This window comes from Loxodonta africana, chromosome 10 (genome assembly GCF_030014295.1).
Source record: "Loxodonta africana isolate mLoxAfr1 chromosome 10, mLoxAfr1.hap2, whole genome shotgun sequence".
NCBI lineage: Eukaryota > Metazoa > Chordata > Mammalia > Proboscidea > Elephantidae > Loxodonta > Loxodonta africana.
In genome coordinates this window covers 4154744-4172780 of record NC_087351.1, presented here as the reverse complement: position 1 = coordinate 4172780, position 18037 = coordinate 4154744, and the positions used below count along the sequence as shown (strand labels likewise).

General features: G+C 38.8%; 1 protein-coding gene across 8 annotated transcripts in view; it reads right to left on the bottom strand.

The window, feature by feature from the left end:
* The window catches only part of GABPB1 (GA binding protein transcription factor subunit beta 1), a 100006-nt gene that overhangs the window by 42821 nt on the left and 39148 nt on the right, over positions 1-18037 (bottom strand). For all 8 annotated transcript variants that reach the window (XM_023539054.2, XM_003420158.4, XM_023539053.2 and 5 more), the window contains exons 3-4: positions 5856-6023; positions 4428-4622 (exon numbers count right to left, since the gene is read on the bottom strand). In XM_023539054.2, the coding sequence (XP_023394822.1) occupies positions 4428-4622; positions 5856-6023 (363 nt within the window). The remainder of the gene's footprint in view (positions 1-4427; positions 4623-5855; positions 6024-18037) is intronic.

The following is an 18037-nucleotide window of genomic DNA, read 5'->3' as shown; positions in this document are numbered from 1 at the left end:
TCACTTAATGGATATTATCATGTTCGCTAAAAAAATATTTTTTAAAGAAAGTGTAAGAGATTTTGAAAAACCCGTATGAGATCCAAATAATGCAACAAAATACCTAATAGAATCAAATATCTAGAAGAGGAATTTAGGAACTTAAAACATGCCGAGTAATCACTTTATCTAATCTTCCGATGCTACATTAAAACACTGTGGTTATATGAAACAATAGTTTAGTCTAACTAGTAAAAAAAAAAATGTCTGCCTTGAGCATTATGCTCTTATAAGAACTATCTCCCCCAACCATCTGTCAGTTTGTTGTACTGTGGGGGCTTGCAAGCTGCTGTGAAGCTGGAAGCTATGCCACCAGCATTCAAACACCAGCAGATTCATTGATGGTGGACAGGTTTCAGCTGAGCTTTCAGACTAAGACAGACTAGGAAGAAGGACCTGGCAGTCTACTTCTGAAAAAAAATTAGCCAGTGAAAACCTTATGAATAGCAGCAGAACACTGTCTGATATAGTGCTGGAAGATGAGGCACTCAGGTTGAAAGGCACTCAAAATACAACTGGGGAAGAGCTGCCTCCTCAAAGCTGCCTCCTAAAGACGTAGATGGAGTCAAGCTCTCAGGACCTTCATTTGCTGATGTGGCGGAACTCAAAATGAGAAGAAACAGCTGCAACCATCCATTAATAACAGGAATATGGAATGTACAAAGTATGAATCCAGGAAAATTGGAAACTGTCAAAAATGAAATGAACACAAAAAAATCAATATTCTAGGCATTAGTGAACTGAAATGGACTGGTACTGGCCGTTCTTAATCAGGCAATCATATGGTCTACTATGCCAGGAATGACAGATTGGGAATGGTGTCACAATCATCGTCAAAAAGAACATTTCGAGACCTAACAATGTCACTAATAGGATAACGTCCATACGCCTACAAGGAAGACCAGTTAATACAGCTATTGTGCAAATCTATGCACCAACCACTAAGGCCAAAGATGAAGACATTGAAGGTTCTTACCAACTTCTGAAGTCTGAAATTGATCAAACATGCAATCAAGATGCACTGATAATTACTGGTGACTGGAATGAGAAAGTAGGAAACAAAGAAGAAGGAATTGGTAGTTAGAAAATATGGCCTTGGTGACAGAAACGACGGGGAGATCACATGACAGAATTTTGCAAGAACAACGACTTCTTCATTGCAAATACTTTTTGTCACCAACATAAATGGTGAGTATACAAGTGGACATCACCAGATGGAATACACAGGAATCAAATCGACTACATCTGTGAAAACAGATGATGGAAAAGCTCAATATCATCAGTCAGAAAAGGCCAGGGGCCAACTGTGGAATGGACCATCAATTGCTCATATGCAAGTTAAGCTGAAGCTGAAGAATATCAGAACAAGTCCATGAAAGCCAATGTACAACCATGAGTATATCCCACCTGAATTTAGAGACCATCTCAAGGATAGATTTGATGCACTGAACACTAATGACCAAAGACCAGATGACTTGTGGAATGACATCAAGGACATCATACATGAAGAAAGAAAGAGGTCATTAAAAGGGCAGGAAAGAAAGAAAAAGACCACAATGGATGTCAGAAGAGACTCTGAAACCTGCTCTTGAACACAGAGTAGCTAAAGCGAAAAGAGAAATAATGAAGCAAAAGAACTGAACAGAAGATTTCATGGGTTGGCTCGAAAAGACAAAGTAAAGTATTATAATGAAACATGCAAAGATCTGGAGATAGAAAACCAAAAGCGAAGAACACACTCAGCATTTCTCAACCTGAAAGAATTGAAGAAAAAATTCAACCCTTAAGTTGCAATATTGAAGGATTCTAGAGGGAAAATACCAAACAATGCTGGAAGCATCAAAATGAGATGGAAGGAATACACAATGTCACTATACCACAAAGAACTGGTCGACGTTCAACCACTTCAGGAGGTAGCATCTGATCAAGAACTGAAGAACTGAAGAACTGAAGGAAGAGGTCCAAGCTGCACTGAAGGCACTGGAAAAAAACAGGCTTCAGAAATTGACAGAATATGAATTGAGATGTTTCAGTAAACGGATGCAATGCTGAAGTGCTCACTAGTCTATGCCAAGAAATTTGGAAGACAGCTATCTGGCCAGTCGACTGGAAGAGATTTATATTTGCACCCATTCCAAAGAAAGGTAATCCAACAGAATGAGGAAATTATCAACAATATACTACACGCAAGTAAAATTTGGCTGAAGATCATTCAAAAGTGGTTGCAGCAGTATATGGACAGGGAACTGTCGGAAATTCAAGTCGGATTAGAAGAGGACTTGGGACAGGGATATCATTGCTGATGTCAGATGGACCTTGACTGAAAGCAGAGAATACCAGATAGATGTTTCCCAAAACCAAACCAAACTTACTGCCGTTGAGTCGATTTCGACTCATAGCGACCTAACAGGAAGAGAAGAACTGCCCCATAGAGCTTCCAAGGAGCACCTGGTGGATCAGAACTGCTGACCTTTTGGTTGGCAGCTGTAGTACTTAACTATTACACCACCAGGGTTTCCAGAAAGATGTTTACCTGTGATTTACTCACTACGTAAAGGCATTCAACTGTGTGGACCATAAGAAATTATGGATAACATTTTAAAGAATGGGAATTCCAGAACACTTAATTGCACTCATGAAGAACCTGTACTTTGACCAAGAGGCAGTTGTTTGAACAGAACAAGGGGATACCATGTGGATTAAAATCAGGAAAGGTGTGTGTCAGGGTTGTATCTTTTCACCATACTCATTCATTCTGTATGCTGAGCAGATTATCTGAGAAGTTGGACTATATGAAGAGGAACATGGCATCAGGATTGGAGGAAGACTCATTAATAACCTGAGAAGTACAGATGACACAACCTTACTTGCTGAAAGTGAAGAGGACTTGAAGCACTTTTTGATGAAGATCAAAGATCACAGCCTTCATTATGGATTACACCTCAACATAAAGAAAACAAAAATCTCACAACTGGACCAACAAGCCACATCATTATAAATGGAGAAAAGACCGAAGTTGTCAAGGATTTCATTTTACTTGGATCTACAATCAACACCCACGGAAGCAGCAGTCAAGAAACAAATGACACATTGCATTGGGCACATCTGCTGCAAAAGATCTCTCTAAAGTGTTAAAAAGCAAAGATATCACTTTGAAGATTAATATGTGCCTAACCCAAGCCATGGAAACCTGGTAGCCTAGTGGTTAAGAGTTTGGCTGCTAACCAAAAGGTTGGCAGTTTGAATCCACCAGGAGCTCCTTGGAAACCCTACCAGGCAGTTCTACTCTGTCCTATATAGGGTCACTATGAGTCGGAATTGACTCGACAGCAATGGGTTTTTTTTTTTTAACCCAAGCCATGGTGTTTTCAATTGCCTTCTATGCATGTGAAAGCTGGATAATGAATAAGGAACACTGAAGAAGAATCGAAGTCTTTGAATTATGGTGTTGGCAAAGAATACTGAATACACCACGGACTGCAAGAACAAATCTGTCAATAGAGGAAGTACAGCCAGAATGTTCATTAGAAGCAAGGATGGCTAGATTTCATCTCATGTACTTTGGACATGTTATCAGCAGGGACCAGTTCCCGGAGAAGGACATCAGGCTTCGTAGAGTAGAGGGTCAACGCAAAATACTAAGACCCTCAATGAGATGGACTGACACAATGGCTGCAATGATGGGCTGAAGCATGACAATTGTGAGGATGGTGCAGGACAGGGCAGTGTTTTGTTCTATTGTACATAGGGTCACTGTGGGTCAGAACCAACTTGACAGCACCTCACAACAAAGGAACTATCTATATAGGATCAAACTGGCAACAGCAACTTGAAAGATTAGATAGGAACCTTAGGGGACCATGAATTTATGTCATAAGGGAGGAACAATTCAGAAAAAGAGCGTGAGAATGGTTGCACAACTTGAAGAATGTAATCAATATCATTAAATGGTACATGTAGAAACTGTTTAATTGTTATATGTTTTACTGTATATATTCTCAACAACGATAAAATTAAAAAAAAGAAAGAAAACCTGATGGAGCAGTTCTACTCTGCAACACACGGCATGGCCATGAGTCAGAACTGACTTGGCAGTAATGGGTTTGTTTTTGTTTGTTGGTTCTTTTTTACCTGTTATCTATCACTGTACTAGGCACTGAGGAATATAACAATGAATAATAGGAAAAAAAAAAAATACTGTGGTTATATACTCATAAGTGTGAACGGTAATGAACAAAGACAAAGTAAAAGAGGAAAAGACCTATCCAAAGCAACTAAGTTCAAAATGAAAAGCTTGAAGTTAAATAATTCAACTTATCCACAGGACAGAAAGCCATAAATAAAACCTTCCTTTTGTTGATTTTCTTAAGTTAAAAGCCAAAAGTTACCTGTAGTATCTCTGCTAAATCTTCATTCCCATTGTCTATTGAAATATCAAATGCAGTTTTACAAAATTTACTTTGTGTGTGTACATCAGCACCATATTTGATTAAAAGCTCCACCACCTCTTGATGATTGTGCTCTGTGGCCCAGTGTAGAGCTGTCATCTTCAGCATGTCCTTCGCATTGACATCAGCACCATGCTACAAAATTATTTCAAAATAAGAGATTGCTAAAATATGAAATATAATGAATTTCTCATTTGAAAATACTAGCCACTAAGCTTCAAAGCAAAAATTTGCTACCAACATAAACTATTCATTTCTTTGTGTTAAATAATCCATAAATTCCAGAAATCACCACCACCCATCTGTCAATCATTTTTCTATCATGCTGACTTTCCTAACTGCTTTCCTTCTAATTTCATAGGAAGCCAGCAATTATTTTTTTCAATATCCAGCTATGGGCATGAAGGGCTAAAAAGGCATCAGAAGGGAAGGAAAAATATAAGTAGTCCTCCAAACTCTTTTTTAACGCTGTTAAAGGAGCTGTTTACCTTGTTCCTCATTTATACAAATATATCCTTTGCTTTCAAAACCAGTTCAACAGAAGGCATTAAAAGGGAGCTATCATCTAGGGGTAGGCTTGTCCAATATAGTAGCCACCAGACACATGTGCTTATTAAGCACTTGAAATGTAATAGTCTGAATAGGGATGGGCTGTAAGTGTAAATACACGCTGAGTTCCAAAGAAGACTTAGTAGCAGCAAAAGGGTAAAATATCTCATTAATAATTTTTATATTATGTTGAAATGATAATACTTTGCACATATTGGGTTAAATTAAATATAATATTAAAGTTACTTTTTTAAATGTAGATATGATACTAGAAAATTTAGAATTACGCGTGATTTGCACTTGTGGCTTACAACCTATTTCTTTTGGATAGCACTGATCTAGATTCCAGCATAAAAAGGATGACGAATAGCGTCTAAATCTAACACTCTCCATTTCACAGTTTTCTATATAACTCTTTGGCACTTAGATGACTACAGAAAAATTCCCATTTGTTTATCAATCATTCAGTCCTAATGTTACCTTCCATGAGCATTTTAACAGTATACTGAGTACAGTCAAAAGTGCAGAACACAAAGCTGTAGCCCCTTACCATAGAGTGCCTCAAGGTCTAAAACATCAATTGTTCATTTAACTAAGACTATACGTAAAGGAACACCCCCCCTCCCACCACCGACAAAGGAAAACTTTAAGATAATTTTCATTTGATGGACTTACACACACACACACACACAAAATGAAGAACATAGGAAAAACACTAAGTAGACATTCAATGAAACTAGCTCTCTTCTCTCTTTTATAAAACCATAAAAGCGTTAGGGGCTTATTTTCAAAAGCAAAGAGCAAAGAGAAAAAACATACCTTAAGCAACACCTCAACTATCCTGGCATGGCCCTCAGAAGCTGCCATGTGTAATGGTGTCCGGTCCACTTTAGTTCTGGCATCCCTACTCACACCGGCCCGGAGGAGCACCTCTGTTGTGGAATAATGTCCGTACTGTGCTGCCAGATGAAGTGGAGAAGTTCCCAGCTATGCCACAGGAAAAAATCCACATTTGTAGTCACTTCTACTTCCACACACTACTACTACTACCTTTTATATTTCCTGCTTACAGAGTAAACAGGTTATATTATCTGTCTACAAAGCAACTCAAAACTTGAAATAAATTAATGCTTAACACATCCTCTAGAGGCCAAGAATTTCCATATACTTTTCAGCGAAGAAGAAATGCTAGCATTTGCTTTAACTCAAACTTGCTTCCTTCATTAGTTTATCAGAAAAATAACCTAAATAAGATTAATTTCAGATAATTAGGGTTTGAGAAACTTTTCTGAGTATTAAAATGTTTTCCTTGAATCAATCACTCAAAGCTTGCTATATTAACTTCTTTCTATCTATAAAAGTCATACCAAATAAATGTAACAGTGCACATTTTTATGTTAAATGGACCAAAGTGCACATTTTTATGTTGAATGGATCAAAATTGTTTTGCAGGACTTAATAAATTAAAGCACCTCAGTTATCTTTTCAAAAGGAACTCATAGTCATCTTTCAAGGGCAAAATCTTAAGTCCACTTGCCAAAAGTAAGTCAGGACAGAAACAAAACAGCCTAGTTCTCCTGAAATTGGTTCCATGTGGCATACCCACTGAATTGATACTACATCCACAATATAAAAAGGAAAGTACTAAAATATAAGTAAAAAACCAAAAAGTGAACCAGCTGCTGTCAAGTCCATTTTGACTAATGATGGCTCCAAGTGTGTCTGAATAGAACTGTGCTCCACAGGGTTGTTTGTGGCTGATTTTTTGGAGTTAGATCACCAGGCCTTTATTTGAGGCTTCTGAGTAGACTCGAACAGCCTACCGTTCCTTTAGCAGCCGAGCTCTTAACCATTTGTGTCATCAAGGACTCCTAACATGAGTAAAACCAAATAAAACCAAACCCGTTGCCACTGAGTTGATTCCAACACACAGCAACCCTATAGGACGGAGTAGAACTGCCCCATAGAATTTCCAAGGAGCACTTGGTGGATGTGAGCTGCCAACCCTTTTTGGTCAGCAGCTGTAGCTCTTAACCACTACGCCACCAGGGTTTCCAATACGAGTAAAGGGACAGCCATATCAGAGGCATAACTTTTAATAGGTGAAAATTAGAATTGTTATATTACATGTCTTCAGAGGTATAAAAAGTAACTACAACTCTGATTACCAACTCCCTGATGCTCCAAAGAGCCAAAGATATTTCACGTAGGACATGAAATTTGCTACAACCATCACTGTAATAACAGCAACTAAGGTTTTTTGAGCACTATTCTAAGACCTTTACACATACTATCTCATTGAATTTCCTCATAAGATAGGTCCTATTATATAATCCTTATTTGGCAGAAGGTTAGTAATTTGTCTAAAGTCACACAAGTAAGAGCCATTATACAAAGTTAGGCATGTGTTCTGTCCTCTCTCAGTAATTGGCAAAATGGAAATCACTTGCCCTGGGAATAACTATCTTGTTATTATTAAAAACCTTATATTTTTAAGAGAAGGTCATTCTAGCAGGGAAAAAAAAAAAAGATTCTTGAAGAATTCTTTCTCCATTCCTTCTCATCTTTTTCCATAAAGAGCCCTTTCTACACTTTTAAAATTCTAAGATTTAATGGAAGTATCTCAATAGCCCATTTGGCAACCACAACTTTTGCTTACTGTGATATTACAGTCCATTTTGTGTTTTTTTTATTTCAGACCTTCCCTTTTAGGCTGCTGAAAGTACTCACACATACATATATGTACCTGAAAAAAAAATAGCAACGCAAACACCCATGAAACGACCACAATGGCCTAAACATAAAGCATTGGCAGTTATTTAAAATCTTCCCACATGCCACTCCCTGATCACAAGTCCCTCCCTCAGTCCCAAAAGTTAACGACTATTCTGAATTTTGTGATAATCATATCTTTGGTTTTATTTTGTTTAATTGCTTATACGTCTCTAAATAATATACTTTAGTTTTGCCTGTTGTGACCTTTATTTAAACAGAATCATTCCATGCATTTCTCTGTGACTTGCCTTTTATTTAATACTACATTCATGAGATTCATCCATGTTGATGAATGTAAGTGTAGTTCAATAATTTTCTGTTTTATAAAATTTCATTCAACAACTAAACCACAATTAATTTAACAAATTTACTAGTGAACATACAGGTTGTCTCCAGTATTTTATTATTATAAACAATGCTGCTGCTAAAATGTACTGCATATGCCTTAGGCTCATAAACAAGAGTTTATTTTTTTTTAATTTTACTGTGCTTTAGGTGAAAAGTTTACAGAGTAAATCAGTTTCTTATTCAAAAATTTATACACAAATTGTTTTGTGACATTGGTTGCAATTCCCACATTGTGTTAGCACTCTCCCCCTTTCTCTCTCCACCCCCCCGCCACCCATTCCCCATGTCCATTCCTCCGGTTTTCCTGTCCCTTTCTGCCTTCTCGTTTTTGCTTTTGGGCAGGTGTTGCCCATTTGGTCTAGCATGCTTGATTGAACGAAGAAGGACATTCCTCACGTGTGTTATTGTTTGTTTTGTAGGCCTGTCTAGTCTTTGGCTGAAAGGTAGACTTCAGGAGTTGCTTCAGTTCCGATTTAGCAGACTGTCCAGGGTCCATAGTTTCAGGGGTTCCTCCAGTCTCTGTCAGACCAGTAAGGCTGGTCTACTTTTTTGTGTGTGTTTGAATTTTGTTCTACATTTTACTCCCACTCTGTCTGGGACTCTCTATTATGATCCCTGTCAGAGCCTTCAGTGGTGATAGCCGGGCACCATCTAGTTCCTCTGGGCTCAGGCTTGTGGAAGTTCTGGTTTATGCGGTCCTTTAGTCCTTTGCACTAATATTTTTCTTGTGTCTCTGGTTTTCTTCATTCTCCTTTCCTCCAGATAGGACAGGACCAATCTCTGGCTGTAGGCCTCTGCCCAAAGGCACTCACCTTTCTCTCTCTGTGCCATCTCCTGCTCTTGGGTCTCTCATGCCACTGCTTCTCACCACCTTCGGGATTACAGCTCATTGACTCTCTCTCTCAGTATCCTGCTTCCAGGAACTTCTCAGCACAGGGATCCCAGGTCTAAATGGCACGCGGGCTCCTGATTGTTCTTCCTTGGTGATGGGGGACCTTCTCTTTTCCTTTCTCTGGGGTAGATCATTTCAAACCCAGAAGGATGGCAAAACTGACCAATCCTTTTGGTGGGCCACAATTACCCTATCACACAGTCCCACCCAATCATGAGGACGGCTGTTACAAGATCACGGCTAGAAAGGCCACACGAAAGTGATCTATCACACTACAGTATGTACCATAGTTTGTTTATCCACTCATCTGCTGATGGGCACTTAGGTTGTTCCCAAATTTTTGTTATTGTGAATAATGCTGTAGTGAACATGGGTGTGCATATGCCTATTCATGTGATGGCTCTTATTTCCCTAAAATATATTCCCAGGATTGGGATTGCTGGATCGTATGGTATTTCTATTTCTAGCTTTTTAAGGAGGTGCCATATAGTTTTCCACAGTGGTTGTACCATTTTACATCCCCACCAGCAGCGCATACTGTATGAGAGTTCCCATCTCCCCATAACCTCTCCAATATTTGATGTAGTGGTGAGATGGTATTTCACTGCAGTTTTGATTTACATTTCTCTAAGGCTAATGATCTTGAGCCGTTAGCCACTTGAATGTCTTCAGTGAAATGTCTGTTCATATCCTTTGCCAATATTTTAATTGGATTATTTGTCTTTTTGTTGTTGAGGCATTGAAGTATTTTAGAGATTTTAGAGATTAGATCCTTATAGGATAAGACGTAGCCCAAAATTTTTTTCCCAGTATGTAGGTTCTCTTTCTACTCTTTTACTGAAGTCTTTTGATGAGCATAAGTGTTTAGTTTTTAGGAGCTCCCAGTTACCTAGCCTATTTCCTGGTGTTTGTGCATTGTTAGTTACTGTTTGTACTGTATTTATGCTGCATATTAGGGCCCCTAGAATTGTCCCTATTTTTTCTTTCAAGGTCTTTATCATTTTAGGTTTTATATTTAGGTCTTTCATTCATTTTGAGTCAGTTTTTGTGTATGGTGTGAGGTATGGGCTCTGTTTATTTTTTTTACAGAGGAACATCCAGTTTTGCCTGTATTATTTGTTACAAAGACTATCTTTCCCCCATTTAATGAACTTTGGTTATTTGTCAAAGATCAGCTGACCATAACTGGATGGATTTATTGGATGGGTTCTCAATTTCATTCCAGTGGTCTACGTGTCTGTCATTGTACCAGGCTGTTATGACTACTGTAGCTGTATAGTAGGTTCTGAAATCAGGTAGTGTGAGGCCTCCTACTTTCTTTTTCTCCAATAATGCTTTGCTTCTTTGTGGCCTCTTTCCTTTCCATATAAAGTTGGTGATTAGTTTTTACATGCCATTAAATAATGGTGTTGGTATTTGGATTGGGATTGTATTATACCTGTAGATCACTTTTTGGTAAAATTGACATTTTCACAAGTTGAGTCTTCCTGTCCATGAGCATGGTGTGTTTTTTGATTTATATAGGTCTCTCTTTGTTTCTTGTAGCAGTGTTTTATAGTATTCTTTGTATAGGCCTTTTACATCTATGGTTAGATTTATTACCACATATTTTATCTTTTCAGGGGCTAATATAAATGGTATTGTTTTTCTGATATCCTTTTCAAAGTTCTCTTCGTTGTTGTACAGGAATTCAACTGACTTTTTTTATGTCGATCTTGTATCCTGCTACTCTGCTGAACCTATTAGTTCCAGTAGTTCTCTTGTGGAATCTTCAGGGTCCTCTATTTATAGCACAACATCTGCAAAAAGGGATAGTTTTACTTCTTCCTTTTCAATTTGGGTGCCATTTATTTTTCTTCCTTATTAATCTACTTAGGATTTCCAGCACAATGTTAAATAAGAATGGGGATAAAAGGCATCCTTGTCTTTTTCCTGTTCTCAGGGGAAATGCTTTCAGCCTCTCTCCGTTAAGAATGATGTTAGCTGTTGGTTTTGTATAGATGCCCTTTATTATGTTGAAGAATCTCCCTTCTATTCCTATTTTATTGAGAGTTTTTTTTTTTTTAACCAGAAATGGGTGGATTATATTGATTTACTTTCTAATATGGAACCATCATTTTATGTTGTTGTTGTCAAGTTCCGTCGAGTTGGTTCTGACTCATAGCAACTCTGTGTACAACAGAACGGAACATTGCCTGGTCCTGTGCCATTCTTCGCAAGGTATCCATAATTTGTTATGACCCACACAGTTAAATGCCTTTGTATAGTCAATAAAACACAGGTAAACGTCTTTCTAGTATTCTCTGCTTTTAGCCAGGATTCACCTGACACCAGCAATGATATCCCAGGTTCCACGTCCTCTTCTGAATTGGCTTGAATTTCTGGCAGTTCCCTGTCAATGTACTGCTGCAGCCATTTTCGAATGATCTTCAGCAAAATTTTACTTGCTTGTGATATTAATGATATTGTTTGAAAATTTCCTCATTCGGTTCGATCACCTTTCTTGGGAATAATCATAAATACGATCCCTTCCAGTCAGTTGGCCAGGTAGCTGTCTTCCAAATTTCTTGGCATAGACAAGTAAGCACTTCCAGTGCTGTATCCATTTGCTGAAACATCTCCATTGGTATTTCATCAATTCCTGAAGCCATTTTCTTTGCCAATGCCTTCAGTACAGCTTGGACTTCTTCCTCAGTCCATCGGTTCTTGATCATATGCTACCTCCTGAAATGGCTGAATTTCAACCAATTCTTTTCGGTATAGTGACTTTGTGTATTCCTTTCATCTTCTTTTTATATTCTTGTGTCATTTAATATTTTCCCTGTAGAAACCTTCAATATTGCAACTCGAGGCTTGAATTTTTTCTTCAGTTCTTTCAACTTGAGAAATGCTGAACGTCCTTCTTCTTAGTATGTCTCAGTCTGGAAGCTCAGCTGAAACCTGTCCGCCATGGTGACCCTGCTGGTATCTGAATACCAGTGGCAGAGCTTCCAGTATCACACAAGCCCCCAAAGCACGACACACTGACAGATGTATTGGAGCATCACTGTCTATCTGGTATGAATCCCACTTGGTTGTGGTGTATTATTTTTTTTTTTTTTTGATATGAAGCTGAATTTCATTTGCCAGAATTTTGCTGAGAATTTTGGCATCTATATTCGTTAGAGATACTGGCCTGTAATTTTCTGGTGTGTGTGGTATCTTTTCCTGGCTTTGGTATCAGGGTAATGCTGGCTTCTCAGAATGAATTTGGGAGAATTCCTTCCTTTACTATGCTCTGAAATAGTTTGAGTAGTACCTGGAGTACACTCTTTTCTGAATGTTTGGTAGAATTCTCCAGTGAAGCTGTCCAGGCCCCAACTCTATTTTGTTGACAGTTTATTTTATTACCTCTTCAATCTCTTCTCTTGTTACGGATCTGTTCATATTTTCTAACTCAATTTGAGTTACTTTAAATAAGTAGTGTGTTTCTAGAAATTTGTTCATTTTCTCTAGGTTTTCAAATTTGTTGGAGTAGAATTTTTCATAGTATTGTGTTATGATTTCTTTTATTTTAGTTGGGTCTGTTGTAATGGTGCATATTTCATTTCTTATTTGGGTTATTTGCTTTTTCTCCTGTTTTTCTTTTGTCAGTTTGGCCAATGGTTTGTTGATTTTGTTGATCTTTTCAGAAATAAGCAACTTGGGTCTTGTCAATTTTTTTTTCTGTTCCCTATTTCATTTATTTTTGTTCTAATCTTTATTATTTATTTTCTTCTGGTACCTGTGGGCTTCTTTTGCTGTTCTGTTTCTACTTGTTCGAGATGTATGGCCAGTGTTTTGATCTTGGCCCTTTCTGTGCATTTATTGCTATAAATTGACCTCTGTTTTTGCTGTATCCCAAAGGTCTTGGTATGATGTGTTTTCATGCTCATTTGATTATACTTTGTTTTCATTCCCTCTTTGATTTCTTCTGTTACCTAGTAGTTTTTAAGCAAGGTGCTATTCAGTTTTCCTGCTCTTCTTGTTATTGATTTCTATTTTTACAGTGTTGTGATTAGAGAGAATGCTTTGTATTATTTCGATGTTTTGGATTTTATTGAGCTTTGCTTTGTGCTTAAATGTGGCCTAATCTGGAGAATGTTCCATGTGCTTTGAAAAAGAATGCATGCTTTGCTGCTGTTGGCAGGAATGAGTGTTCTGTATATGTCTATGGAGTCAAGTTGGTTGACTGTCCCCTTCAGATCTTCTGTATCTTTGCTGAGTTTCTTTCTAGATGTTCTATCATTTACTGAGAGTGGTGTGTTGAAGTCTCCTACTATATCATGGAACTGTTTATTTCTGTTTTCAATGCTGTTACATTTTGTTGTACGTACTTCAGAGCCCTGTCGTTGGGTGTGTAAATATTTATTAGGGTTATGTCGTTTTGGTAGACTGTCCCTTTAACCTTTTTATGTCCTTCCTTGTTTTTTATAGTTGATTTTGCCTTAACATCTATTTCATCTGAGATAAATTTTGCCACTCCTGCTCTTTTTTGGTGACTGTGTGCTTGATATATTTTTTTTCCATCTTTTGATATTTAATGTATTTACGTCTTTTTTCTAAGGTATTTCTCTTGTAGACAGCATATTGAGGGGTTGTGTTTTTTAACCATTCTGCCGCTCTCTTTCTCTTAACAGGTACATTCAAGCCATTTACATTCAATATGATCATCGATGCTGTTGTTGTGTGCTGATGAGTCAATTCCGACATAGCAACCCAGAATAGAACTGCCCCATAGAGTTTCCAAGGAGCGGCTGGTGGATTTGATCTGCTTACCTTTTGGTTAGCAGCCTGAACTCTTAAACACTTTGCCGCCAGGGTGATCATTGATAGGTATGAGTTTATTTTCGTCATATTGTTGTGCTTTTGTGTGTGTGTGTGTGGTGCTGACATTTTCTTTGTTCGTCTTACTTTCCTGTGCTCAGTTCCTTTTGCTGTGTGTTTTCTTTGTTATTACAGATCTTGTATGTGCTGGGTGTTTATGATTTTCTTCTTTTTTTATTTTGATGAGTAAGTTCGTTAACTTTCTTTGTGATTACCTTGAAATTTACCCTTATCTCCCTATGTTTTAACCAGTTTTTATTACTTGATATCACCTGACTTCCTCTCCTTTTGAAAGTTCTATACCTATACCATTTATTCCCCCTTTTACTGTTTTGACATTGTCATCATTACCAATTGACATTTCTGTTTCACTCTTAGCTTTATTATTGAGCGTTATTTACCTAGGGTGGTATCTGGCTGATGTTGTCCTGTGTCCTAGACTCAGGTTGTTGTCTGATGTTGCTGGTTCTCTAACCAAACCACCAAATTAATATTTCTTGTTAAGTTTAATTTGGTCTTTATGAATTCCCTTAATTTCTGTTTATTTGGAAATGTCCTAATTTCACCATCATATTTGAGTGAAAGTTTTGCATATATATCATTCTTGGTTGGCAGCTTTTTTCTTTCAAGGTTTTATATATGTCATTCCATTGTTTTCCTGCCTGCATAGTTTCTGCTGAATAATCAGAGCTTAATCTTGTTTCCACTTTGTACATGACTTTTCATCTTTCTTGAGGTGTTCTCAGGATTCCTTCCTTGTCTTTGGTTTTCACAAGTGTAATTACCATGCCTTGGTGATCTTTTTTTGAGGTTTACCCTATATGGCGTTTGTTGAGCTTTTTGGATGGTCAGTTTTTTGTCTTTCATATTTGTCAAATTTTCTGCTAGCAAATCTTCAAAAAATTTTCTCTGTTTTCCATTTTCTCCTTCTCATCTGGAGCTCCGATCACCCACAAATTTTTGCTCTTGATTGTGTCCCATATATTTCTTTATTCTTTTCTCTTATTTTTCCTCAAAGTGGCATCCATGGATTTGTCTTCAATCTCACTGATTCTGCCTTCCACTTTTCCAAATTTGCTCCAAAAACTTGTACTGCACTGTCCATTTCTGAAATTTTGTTTTTTATCTTTTGGATCTCTAGTTGCCTTTTTGTATGATTTCTAATTGTTTACTTATTTTGACGTTTTGTTCTTGTATTATTTTCCTGAATTCTACTACAGCTCTGCCTGTGTTTTCCTTGATTTTGCCTACATTTTCATTGGTTTTGTCTGTGTTTTCCATGATTTTGTCTATTACTTTTCCTTGGTTTTGTCTGTGTTTTCCATAATCTCTTCCATAATCTTTTGTAGAGCCCTAAACATTAGTCTTTCGATTTCATATCTGGTAGTTCCACTGCTTTTTCTTCTACCAGGAGGTTATCTGATTCTTTATTCTGGTCACTTGTTAGAGCCATCTTGTCCTGCTTTTTTACATGTTTTGATATTATCTGCTGTCTGTCTTCCACATATTAAGGTATTATTTTCTTACTTATTATTGTTTGTTTCATCCTGCGTTTTTGTTTTGTTTTGATGTTAGGATGGCTGGGCAGGCACGCTTTGCTCGTTGCTCATCTGTGAGCAGGCCAGCAGCAGGCAAGGCAAGCCCACTTCTCTGTACATTGGTTTGGTGAGGTGGCTGAGGGTGGACTGGGAAGGTGCTGTGAGTCTTCTGATGTTGGTTCCAGTAGTGTGGGAGCTTTCAGGGCCCCTCACCAGATAGACTGGGGTGTGATATGAGGAGTGTTGTGAGCCTGCTTCCCACCGTTCAGCAGTTGATAGAGTGTTGGGAGGGCAGGGGCAATGCAGGCCCACTGCAATGGCAGACCGATCGCCAGAGGCACTGTGCCCACTGTGGGATGGCAGGGGGCTGGTGGGAAGGGGGGTTGGTGACAGGGAGAAAGAAAAGAGAGAGACAGAACAAAACAGGAAGGTGCGGTGGTAGCCGGTGGATGGGGGCTGGGTGGACCCAGGGGCTGATGGAAGGGGAGAAAATGGTGTACAGAGTTAGGTGTGAGGGAGAAAGAAAAGGAAGAAAGAGAGAATAAAAAAAGAAAAAGGAAACAAAAAGGAAGCATGGTGGGTATCGGTGCACACGGGCATGGTAGACCTGGAGGCTGGTGGGCAGGGCAGGGAGGTGACGTATGGGGCTAGATGAGAGGGAGAAGAGAAGTAAACAAAACATAGTGGTGCAGTGGGGTTCAGCAGGTGAAGGCATGGCAGACCTGGGGTAGCGGTAGGCTGGTGGCTCTCTAGCCCAGGCAGTGTGGTGGGGCCTGGTGGGAAGGGAGGGAGGTGGCATAGAGGGCTAGGTGGGAAGCAGAAAGAAAAGGAAGAAAGAGGGAAAAAGAAAGAAAAAATATAATTATTAAAAAGGAAAAAAAAATGGCAGTGTGGGGCCAGTGAGTAGGGGCAGGGGTTACCCGAGGGCTAGTGGGAAGGCAGGTGACATAAGGGTCTAGGTGGCAAGGAGGAAGAAAAGACAGAAGAGAAAGAAAAAAAGAAAAGAAATGATGGTGCAGAGGGTGGGGGCGGAGTGGACCCAGGGTGGCAGTGCGCTGGTGGCTTTCTAGCCACACCAGCATGGCGTGGTGGGTTTGGTGGGACGTGCGTGGGAGGTAGCATACAGGGATAGGTTGGAGGGAGAAAGACAGAAAAAGAAAAAAAACAAAAAAATGGCAGCACAGCAGGAGCCAGTGGATGGGGGTGGGACAGACCCAAGGCAGTGGTGGGCTGGTTGCTCTCTAGCCATGGTGGTGTGGTGGGGGCCGGTGGGGAAGGGGGGAGGTGGTGCATGAGGCTAGGTGAGAGGGAAAAAGAAAAGGAAGAGGAAAAAAAATAAAGGTCACAGAGCGGGAGGTGGTCAGGTGAGCCCGGGGTAGGGGGTTCATACTGTGGACCCTGGTGATAGGGGCTGCCTGGATGGGGGCTTCTTGCTTCAACTCACCAGAAGCGTGAGGGGTGGGAAACTGTGTTTCTCTGGTGCCAGATGGGAGTTCTGTGAAGTTGCCCTCCCATACTCCCTGTCCGGGGTCACTGCTGTCTTTATCCCAATATGGTGATGCTGTGCCATGTTAGTTGGCAAGGACCTCCACTCTGTATCTCTCCTTGTTCTCTGTTTTCCGTCAGTTTCTTCTTCTATTCTACTCTTCTACTTGGTGTTTAATCTAGTTATTTATCCCTTCATTTGATGCTTAGAGTTCCAGAACTGATGTTTGTATCTGTTTACTCAGTTTTTCAAGTCTCTGCTGCAGAGGGACAGCATAGTACGTCCGCCTAGGGTGTCATGTTGGCTTGCCTCAACTTCCTTTTGGGAATATACTTAGCTGAATTGCTAGGTTATAGTGTGTGCACATGTTTAAATTTACTATGTACTGTCAAACTGTCCTTCAAAGTAATTATAGCAGTTGACACTTCCACCAAAAGTGTTTGAGAGTTCCCATTTTACTATATCCTCAACAAAGTTTGGTACTGTCAAATTTGTTTTGATAATATGATGGTATTTCATGGTTTTACTTTGCATTTGCCCAATTATTAATGTAACTGAGTATCTTTTCATGTTTACTGATCATTCAAATATTTTCTTTGGTACTGTATCAAGTCCTTTGCCAATTCTTCTACTGTCTTGTTTGCCTTTTTATTATTGATCTGCGGGTATTCTTTATGTTCTGGACACCAACCCTTCCTAAATTTTTTTTTTTACTATGATGTGTCTAGATAAAGATTTTTCATTGATCCTGCTTGAGATTTATTAGGCTACTTGATTCTGTGGGGTGTCATCTTTAATCAGTTCTGGAACATTTTCGGCCATTACTTCTTTAAATTATTTCATCCCTATTCTCATGCTCCTTCTTCTAGATCTATAATTAGATATATACAACTTTCTCATACTACACTTCAAGGTCCAACTTCTCTTTTATGTTTTCCATCTATTTTTCTCTGTGCTTCATTCTGTATAATTTTTTTCATATCTTTTGGTTTACTCATTTTCTCTTTAGTTGTTTCTAATCTCCTATTAAAATCTTATCTAAAATTTCTGTAGGTCTCCTTCTGTTGTTGATTGTTTCAGTAGGTTATTGCTCAAGTTGCCGTGTCCTTGTTTAACT